Below are 9,607 nucleotides of genomic sequence, written 5' to 3' on the forward strand. Positions count from 1 at the left end.
ACATTCCACTTGTTGGCTTCGGCCACTATATAATGCCGCCCATGAGAACTTCTATCTCTATGATTTGAACTTTTAAAGTCAGCTAGCTCCGTACGTAGAGACAATTTTCTTCTTCTTTCTTGCCGGAAGAGACAGTGTCTCCTTGGTTGCATTCCGCTTTTTATAATCGGTGTGCTTCACTAATCAATTGCCTTAATCTCACTGTGCGAAAAAGATAAACTTTTCCATGGTAACATCAACGTTCAGACGTCATCAAGAACTTAATCCATTCCATAGTTCCATTAGTAAATAGGCTTCCAAAGTTGCAATGCAACTCTTTCGTTTCTTGAAAGGAAAAAAGAACAGGTGAAATGACTTGTTCACTTGTGTGCTTTTGAACGAAACTGACTAGTTCAATCAAAATCAAACAAGGTCGCCCTTGTCCCTTGGTCATGTGTCATACATTATGCTTATTGCTTAAATAATCTTGCGTGATCATGAATGCATTGTTAAACAGAAATAAGCAAATGATTACAGGTCATACATCTTGACTTGGAAAGTTCTATTCTACAGATCTCTGATGTCCAACACTCCAAGTTCAAAGCCATATATCACAGCACAAATTCTTCAGGGTCTCAACTGTACATCCATTTCATTTGCCTTGCAGTTGTAGAAACCTCCACCCAGGCTCAAGTGCTATTTGGAACCCAAGGATGGAGTTTGCCCTGTCTGCGATCACAGGCGATCTCTGCAGCCGATTCATCACCTATCTAGTCAACAAGTGCACAGACAGATGGTCTTCTGAGGAGAAGCTGCAGAGGCTGCGGCTTCTTCTTGTAAGGCTTCACATTGTCGTTGAGGAGGCCGAGGGGCGATACATCACCAACGCCCAGATGCTATTGCAGCTCAGGACCATCACCCAAGCAATGTACCGAGGCTACTCTGCGCTGGAAGAGTTCCGGTCTTCGCAGCAAATCCAGGCTCAGCGGCAGGTGAACCGTGCGCATCTTGGGATGCAGCGGTCGGGAGATTTTTCTCAACTATCTCAGAGCAAGATCAGAAGGCAGGTTAGCATCTCGAATCCATGGCCTCTCATCGCTCCTGCCAAGCAATTTCGTAAAACTGCGAGCACTGTCAACCGGCTGCTGGAGGATTTGGAGACTGCTATTGCTGATATGAAAGAATTTGTGATTTTCCTGGGGGGATGTGAGCGGATGTGCCGAAGACCCAACGACACCTATCTTTATGTCGACAATTTCATGTTTGGCCGTGTCGTCGAGAAGCAAAAGATCATAAACATCTTGCTTCAAGACAACCCAGCAGCAGATGGTGCTCCGCTTGCTGTGCTTCCGGTCATCGGTGGTTGTCGAGTCGGTAAGAAAACACTGGTTTGGTGTGCTTGCAATGACGACAAGATCCGCTCATACTACCCTTCGATCTTGTATCTCAAAGGAGACAAGATTCGGAGTGTGGATAAAGGAATATTTAGCTGTGCAAGGACTTTGGTAGTCATTGAGTTTGTCTCAGATGTATCTGACGAGGATTGGGAGGATTTCTACTCATTGATGGCCAAATGGATGGGCAATGGAAGCAAGATCATACTCATAAGCAGATTTGAGAGGATCTCGAGGTTTGCCACAGCAACACCGATCTACCTCGGCAGCTTGTCCCCAGATGAGTACAATTACCTGTTCAAGGTGCTTGCATTCGGAAGCGCAGATCCAACGGATCATCCTCGATTGGCGACAATTGGGTACAAGCTGGGGACTCTGTTGGGAGGGCTTCTGCTGTCTGCAAACATACTTGGATACATGCTAAGAAAGGATTTGGATGTTCAGTTCTGGCTCCATATACTGAGAAGGTACACCGAGGCGGTAGACAACAATCTCACCGAGTTCGGCGCACATCCGAGAGCTCTCCATGAGGAAGAACGTCCGGCAGACATCACCAAGTTCTCATCGTCGCAGTCAGCGTCTTCTTATTCACTGCGCATGATGCCTCCGCGCAGTGGAACCGGTGATATTTGCACTAGGGAACTGTCCAATGTGACATTTGGGGACCTGGTGGCAGGTTCTTACACTGTTCTGCCTCAGGGGGAGTATCAGATTATGGTGTGGGAATCACGGATACCTCCCTTCACCAAGTTTGTTGCAACATGTGTTGAGGAGAAGGTTCATTGTGTAGGTTTAACTGGAAAAAAGCGTCCTCGAGAAATAGATCTATAGAAACTTTAATTTGCATGTACATTTGTTCTGCAAGATTAGGTGTTGCTCGGTTGTGCCTTCTTTTGTATTGACAACCAGGTGAAGAACTCGTGTTTGCTCTTAATTAATTGCTGGATTGAAATTGTTACAAAGATTTTAAATCTAAATTCACCTCGTACACATCACTACACACAAGGCTATCCCTAAAGGTTTGAAATTGAGACGGTTTTTCAAGCATCACAAATTGGTAGAAGATGTTAAGATATAGCAACCAACCGTGTATACCCATAGACCGATCTTGTAGGAAGAGAAGCTATGATATATCTGGAAATAAACAATGACTTCCTCATGCCCGACATGGATAATATAATTGGGAAAATACAAGGAAGGACTGAGACTTAAACCCAAGACCTGAGCGTTGATACCATGTTAACATACAACAACCTAATCACCTATCTCAAAAGACCGATCTTATAGTAAGAAGATATATGGTATATCTAACAGAGGATAGCAAATTTTTATCCCAAACGGTTTCAAGCTGTCAGGGATGAACACACATCAAAGATTGTTCAGAGTCCATAACCGTTTGGGATAAGTTTTTAACTGCTTCTCGTCACCAAACATTCCCTCTCTTGCCTCCCTTTTGGTCAGTGCTGAGGAGGACCAGAGCTGTTTCACCGGCAGTGTAGCTCACCAACACGGAGACCGTATCCATGTACCACGGGAATCAGATTCCTAGGAGCTTAAATTTATTTTTAAAGTTGTTACATGTCCAAGAAGAAAAGTTGTTGTTCAGGTGTGTCCTTCTTCAGTAATAAAACAAGTTGAAGAACTTGTGCTTATGTTCTGCCCTGCCCTTTCAAATGGTTGCTGGATCGAAACAGTAACAACATTTGAAATCCGAACTGGATTCGCACACCATTAAAAGAATCATGAAGTAAAAAAGTATCAAATTTAATTTTGATGTGAACTAATAGCAGATTCCGGCTACTGTTTACAGCAAGATCTGTCATTTTTGTTTGGCGATGTTGTGGATCATCATGTAGAATCAAAGTTAGCTAGTCTAATTTGGCACTCACTCCGTTTCTAAATGTAAAAAGTCAAAGCTTTGTCATAAGTCAAACTTCTTAAACTTTGACCAAGTTTATAAGAAAATCTATCAACATCTACGACTACAAATTAGTTCTATGATCCATCATGATTTTTTTTTATATGTTGATACATTTTTCTATAAACTTGGTTAAACTTTAAGAAGTTTGACTTAAGACAAAGTTATGACTTCTTACATTTAGGAACGGAGAGAGTAAGATAGAAGTATGCATGTACTCGTACTAAAGTTTGTCTTAAGACAAAATTATGACTTGTTACATTTTGAAACGGAAGGAGTAAGATAGAAGTATGCATGTACTCTACAGAGAGGTATGTGAGGGCAGTCCTGACAAAGTTATGCTTGTTGTTTAGTGTCAGGACATGCAGATGCTTGCTAAACGAGACATGCACCCTATATCAGGGGAACATCCTTCCTTAAAGAGTGCCATATCAGCTGGAAGCCTGACCTCGCTAGGTTACATGAGCTGATTAAAAAAATCACACCAAGATCCCATCCCCTTCAAATTAAGACGAAGGGTATCTGTCGTCAGAGACTTTTGACCAGCTAGTAGACATCCATATAAATCCCTTCAGACCGAGTTTAGAATCACCCTGAATTATGGGAAACTAACCACGCTTACCTTTATATATGTACAAGCAGAAACGAGTCCTTAGGGTTCCATTCACAGATTAGCACCTCTTCTTCTGATAGCACTTGCAATGAGAATTTCCATGGCGCCTGCCTCTGTTCTTCTCCTTCTCGTCCTCCTCATGGCGGCAATGGCTCGTGGTAATTAATCTTTCAGAGACAGGGTTATCCAAATGCGAATTTCCAATTGAGTTCTCACCATGTTTCACACTTTCACTTATCTTTTCGTGCTCATATATTTCTGGTAATAATTCTGTGCTGATTAGTTCCCATTTTGGTTTCGGCGTACATATAGGACTTAGACTGGAAATGCAGCTGCGTGCGACATTGGGCAAGGAGCCGGCAAGCGAGTGGCGAGCATCTCCTGGCAGCCGTCCTATGAACAAGCCCCGTGCATCCAATGGAGGGCATGCTGACCTGGGTCATAAGGAGGAGGCCATTGGTGCCACGGCTGCTCTTGATGCTGTCAAGGATACAGAGGTGAAGAGGATGAAGAAGATGGGCTCCTATCCGAGGTTCAGCGAAGATTACTCCGGACCCAGTGGTCATTCACCCAATCACCATCGCGCAACACCATGCGGTCCATGCTAAGAAGGCACCATTTCTAGCTTAGTTAGCACCACGCGGGGTGTTTCTATGAAGTGTAGTATTTTGAGTAGTTCCAGTTTAGTTCAGACTTAAACTAAATACTGGAACTTTGAAGAAATATCCCTCGTCGAAACATGACGCCAGGTCCGTTAGGGTGGAGAGAGAGAAATTATTCTGTAGTCAACATTTTTCTTTTCTGAATGAAGATCTTCAGTACTAAGGTTATGCGCTAGCCAGCCAAGTTGACCAGTGGGTAGTACATTGCTTGTTCTAGCACATTAGCCTAACCAGCCCCATTAATGGATTTCATATTTTTAGAGGGAGATGGGTTTCCTGTTTTCATGCTTGAGCTGAGAGTTTTGAAGGAGGGCATCCCTCCAGCTGTGTTTAAGCTAATTAGAGTGGTAGACAGCGTTGCAGAAAACGCTGCACCATTTGTGAAAGAAGTTGCTTTGTAAGTACAGACAGGTGAGGCAGCAACAAAATTACTCTATCAAGGACCAAATATTATTTATTTTGGAAAATATTGCCACTAGCACCAGGATAGAAAAGGAAAAGAAAAAAGAACTCATGAGATCAAGCCCAGTGTGCTCAAAAAAGAAGTTCACTTGGACGGCAGAGCAGATGTACAATCCCTCCATGTAGGTTAAAGTCTTCGAACGTGCTCGTATGTGAGTTCCTACTTATTATATATTTCCTTCAAAAAGAATCATGTGTGCACAAGTCAGAACCTAATCCAAGGAACACACAAATGCAAAAATGAATTTCGATAGAGAATGAATATGTTTGATTGCAGAGCAGAGATCAGGCTATCTAGCCGAACATCTTGCGGACCTGATAAATCTAGATTTGTGTGGTACTATTTACATCCTGGTTGATTTCCTGTATGAAAGAAGGGCAGGGGTATAGCACCAGTAATTCTGTATGATCTGTATTCGTCACCAATTGTTTCAACATAAATATTTAAGGTGTATCAACAGGGTACTTCTCGATCAAGTCGAACAACTCATCCCCGATGCCGAAACCGAGCATCTTAGCCATGTCACCAGTCTTGAGCCTGGGCTTGGCATGATTCTGCTGCTTTAGCCACGAGTAGACAATAAACACTTTCTTCATCCCAAACAGCTCCAGCGCCTCTGGGTTGAAGACCACACCGTGACGCATGCTCATCTGCAGCAATTTGCAAAGTTCAACAACTCTATATATAACATTAAGTGTATACGTACATGGGACTTTCTTGGGTGAAGAAAACGTGTTGATTTCAGAAAGTTTAAATTCTCTGGTTACCTGGTGGGGTGCCAGCATTGCAGCGTATCTAGCAAGCTCGCCAGCCCTCCAGTCAAGCACAACGGGAAACCAAGGGTAAGATGCATCAAGCCTCACAAACCATAGCCTTATGTCAGGGAACTCTGACAGCTCTCGTGTGTCGTATGGATCCTCTCTCTCGTAGTTTATAGTGAACCCGACCGTTCGATCCAAAAGATTTTTTGATTGAGCTGGATAATGTAAAAAGATTACGGTCAATTATAGCATGATTTTCAGTAGAAAATGCAGTGACATGATGTCCAAAGTGTGGCTGAGGACCTGTCGTTAAGGAATTCAGATTGCCAAGTGCTTCATGAACAGGCGATAGGTTGAGTGTTTGGATGATATCCTTATTGATAAAAATTTCGATGCGCCCTTCTGTAGGTGGTGGGGGAGGCTCAACTTGTGGTACATCTAAGAAAACCATAAAAGGTCGTCAACTGCAAGGAAATGAAATGAATTCACTCTAAGAGAAGAGCAGTACGAATGCCGCAAACTATCCTGTGAAGCCTCGATATAATCTGACAGAAAGCCAACAGATGAAGCATTTGCCCTTGAAGAAACTCCTATATAGAAGTATAAAATGGTTTGGCATACATAAGACAATCAGTAGGCAATTAAGTATTTCCAAGGCACATTTCCATACACTCGGTGTCACGTGGGTTAAGAACAAATCCTACCGTGCATGAGTGGCAAACTTTAGAGACCTTGACCAAAACAGGTTCATGTCATCATGTGTTACGTGCATCGGCAAAACTCAGTTAGGCATTTCGAAGGTGGCAAGGTTGGAGAAATACATTTCCAAACTTGTGTAAAATCTTGCCGCAATTTTGCACAGAAAGATTGGGGACAACAATATCCAAAACAAGCGGTCCAATTTTGTCATATGCTGATACTGCACTGCAAAGATAATCACCGAGACCACAAGGGACGAGAGCAATTCTCCAGCTATCCTACTTGTTGCAGGTCACTTCGAATCTTCGGAGTAGTATTTTTACTTGGATCAAACTTGGATGAACTAGCTGCTAAATGCTAATGTTGGTAGAGGAACTCTGAACTCACCGTCTTGGTCGGAGAGGGACAGGTCGAAGTTGCCGGAGGGGTTGAACGCGACACGAAGGGAGAACCCGGACGCCCTCGCCGGGGTCGCGGCAGCCTGGAACCGGGTGCCCGGCGTCTTGGGACGGGCGCAGCGGAAGGCGGCAGGATAGGGCGACGAGCTGCTGGCGCTTGTGCTGCTAAGCCGCCTCGGAGTAGGGCGGTGCGGAGCCATGGGGAGGTGGTGGGCGGCGGCGGCGGCCATGGCCGGCGTCGTGGAGGTCGCCGAGAACGAAGCGGCGAACGGTCTCCGGCGAGCGCCCTCCGTGCGCCTGTTTTATCCGTTTATCTCGGGGATTTTTCCCGTTTGTTTCCGTTCCTTTTTTTTTAGAACAGTTTGTTTCCGTTCCTGTTTTTGGCAGAATAGCGCAATCCCGGCCCATTATAAAACGGGTGGGCCTAACCCAAATACTCACACTACTAGGATGGCCCAAAAACGAAGAAGATGGCCCATGGACCATGGCGGAAAGCCCACGTACGGCACCGCAAGACCCGATGGTTCCGCGAGAATGTGTGTGTTGAACTCTGGTACTGTCCCGAACAGCGTTTCGGAGCGTCAAACTAGGAAGAGAACTACTCCGTACAAAAGTTTCTTGAGAAAACACAACACTTTCTGAAAGGGGCGAGAATAATGACAAAGTACCTACTCTTGATAAAAAGAAAACTTATCTTAATGGATCGAAGATGCGTCTCACGTTTTGTGAGAAGAGGGAAGAGTATGAACGAACAAACTTATACAAATACCAAATCAGATAGAGATGGGTGCCTTTGACAGCGTTTCCTCAAGAAAAAAAGGGTGCCTTTGACAGCGTAATCTCATTTGACCACTTTACTGTGATGTGAGCAGCTGAGCGAGTAGGAACGGCCCTGACCTGGATGTGCGTCCGTTCCTATATATGTCGACGAGCAACACGCCTGCGTGTGACCGATAAAGGATAACGCAAAAGTAAAAATAAGGTCTCGTGCTCTCTCCGTACAACAAAAGATGTATCAACTTTAACTAAATTTAAATAAATCTATATATTAAGTCATGTCTAGATACATCTAATTTTTGACAAACTTGAGACATCTTTTATTGCACGGAGGAAGTATGAAAAAGCGTCGAAGGAATTAGCCTATTGTTTAATTTTGAGTAAAATACACCACTAGTTCATGAATTCGGCAAAAATAAATACTTTAGTTCACGAACTCGAAAAACACACACTTAAACTTCTAAACTAGAACTGCTGTGTCACTTTAGTCAAAAACAGTTCGGCACGGTTTAAGCACACCACGTGGCCGCCACGTCGGCTTCGACGACCCCTTCACCGGCGTCCTCCCATCAAATTGAGCGTTGTGAACTTGATAGCAACCTTAGACGAGCACTACTACAGAAACAGTTATCAGTAACGGTCTAAAAAGCATATCAATAACGGGCGGGCCGCCCGTCACTAACTTCCTATCACTAATGTACTGTACATCAGTAACGGGCGTACGGACCGTTACTGATGTGGTACACATCAGTGGCGGACACAAGTAGGGACCGACACTGATGAGTTGTGGCCATAATTTAAAAAAAGCTCATGGCTAGCATATAATTATATGCTAGCCATGTTTATTTTGTTCTGATCGCACACAAATTGCTGGCATAATTGTATCAGCACAGATAGTAGCCGAGTAAAGAAAAATAAAAAATAAATTATCGGATGCATTCACAGCAGAACACACTTAGCAATCAAAATGACGTCGCATGGATTGACAACAGAGAACACAATTAAAACTACAAATTACATCGCCTCGTTGCAGCCGATTTAGAAACGACCAACTCATCTACAGATCGACGGCGACCTTCTCGTCTACCGGCGGCGGCGTCTACGCGGAGGAAGCGGGGAAGGGCTCCTCCTATCCACGTACGTCGGCGGCGTGAGTCGGAGCCGTCTCCTTCGTCGATCTGCAGAAAGTGAGAGAGAACACAGAGAGGGAGAGAGAAAGAGAGGTCACAGAGAGGTGGCCGGTATCCGGCGGCGGGGTGTCGGGGCGGAGAGAGAGATGAACCGAGAGAGCGAGAACGGAGAGATTACCTGCCTGCGGTGGAGGGAGGGGGGCGACGGCAACCGGATCCGGCGTCGTGGCGGCCGGATCTGGTGTCAGGGTGGCCGCATCCGGCGTCATGGCCGTCGGCTGCTCCTCCAAGCGCCACGCGCCGCCGCTGCTCCAGGTCCCGCGAGCCGCTTCTCCTCCAGGCGTTGGTCGATGAGGCCGCGGGGCCGACGTAGGGTGGGCACGCAGGGCGCGCTCACGGCGGCCAGCGGAGCTTGACGAGAGGCGCTCGAGGAGGGAGAGAAGGGCCGAGGCGCTCGGGTAGGGAGGGAGGTGAGACCGTGACATAGAGGAGAAGTGTTAGGCGGCAGCAGGGAGGGGAGGGAGTGAGAGATGGGAGTAGTTAGGGTTAGGATTGGGTATTTATAGATGGGAGCAGGCAGGTTGGGCCTCAGATGGGCTATTTGGCCCAAACAAGTATCAGTGGCGGGTTTATGTGTTCTAAGCCCGTCACTGATGGCCTCAAACATTAATTTGTGCATTAAAAATAGGAAAATAATTATTTCTTAAACAAATATTTGTAAACTTTTGTTGGCAACATCGTTTAACATGGCAAGATGCATCTGTGAAAATTGGATGAACGTCATTTATAACCATATTAAGTGTACTTGTTTCA

At 45.1% G+C, this 9,607-nt stretch overlaps 2 protein-coding genes and 1 long non-coding RNA gene across 3 annotated transcripts; 2 read left to right on the forward strand and 1 right to left on the reverse strand.

Moving 5' to 3' along the window:
* The first annotated feature begins 429 nt into the window (after positions 1-429).
* Positions 430-2,307, forward strand: LOC100842656. Its single transcript, XM_003571394.4, has one exon. The coding sequence runs from the start codon at positions 693-695 to the stop codon at positions 2,202-2,204; it is 1,512 nt and encodes a 503-aa protein (XP_003571442.1). The 5' UTR covers positions 430-692; the 3' UTR covers positions 2,205-2,307.
* Positions 2,308-3,744: 1,437 nt separating this feature from the next.
* Positions 3,745-4,826, forward strand: LOC112272002. The gene is made up of 2 exons (XR_002965635.1): positions 3,745-4,062; positions 4,217-4,826. It is a non-coding gene; the product is annotated as an uncharacterized LOC112272002 (long non-coding RNA).
* A 435-nt stretch (positions 4,827-5,261) lies between these two features.
* On the reverse strand, positions 5,262-7,227 carry LOC100826985 (protein CHLORORESPIRATORY REDUCTION 6, chloroplastic). The gene is made up of 4 exons (XM_003573384.4): positions 6,877-7,227; positions 6,094-6,228; positions 5,797-6,005; positions 5,262-5,679 (listed from the first exon to the last, which is right to left on the reverse strand). The coding sequence occupies exons 1-4, from the start codon at positions 7,115-7,117 to the stop codon at positions 5,473-5,475; spliced, it is 792 nt and encodes a 263-aa protein (XP_003573432.1). The 5' UTR covers positions 7,118-7,227; the 3' UTR covers positions 5,262-5,472.
* Between the last annotated feature and the right edge of the window lie 2,380 nt (positions 7,228-9,607).

The sequence above is a fragment of the Brachypodium distachyon genome, chromosome 3, assembly GCF_000005505.3.
Source record: "Brachypodium distachyon strain Bd21 chromosome 3, Brachypodium_distachyon_v3.0, whole genome shotgun sequence".
Lineage (NCBI taxonomy): Eukaryota > Viridiplantae > Streptophyta > Magnoliopsida > Poales > Poaceae > Brachypodium > Brachypodium distachyon.

Excerpts from the sequence above, each read along its gene's own strand:
- LOC100842656 (XM_003571394.4), top strand. The coding sequence starts at position 693 with ATGGAGTTTGCCCTGTCTGCGATCACAGGCGATCTCTGCAGCCGATTC.
- LOC100826985 (XM_003573384.4), bottom strand. The coding sequence starts at position 7,117 with ATGGCCGCCGCCGCCGCCCACCACCTCCCCATGGCTCCGCACCGCCCT. Across the intron at positions 6,006-6,093 it reads TCTGAATTCCTTAACGACAG|CTCAATCAAAAAATCTTTTG; the intron begins GTCCTCAGCCAC and ends TACATTATCCAG. Across the intron at positions 5,680-5,796 it reads CAATGCTGGCACCCCACCAG|ATGAGCATGCGTCACGGTGT; the intron begins GTAACCAGAGAA and ends AAATTGCTGCAG.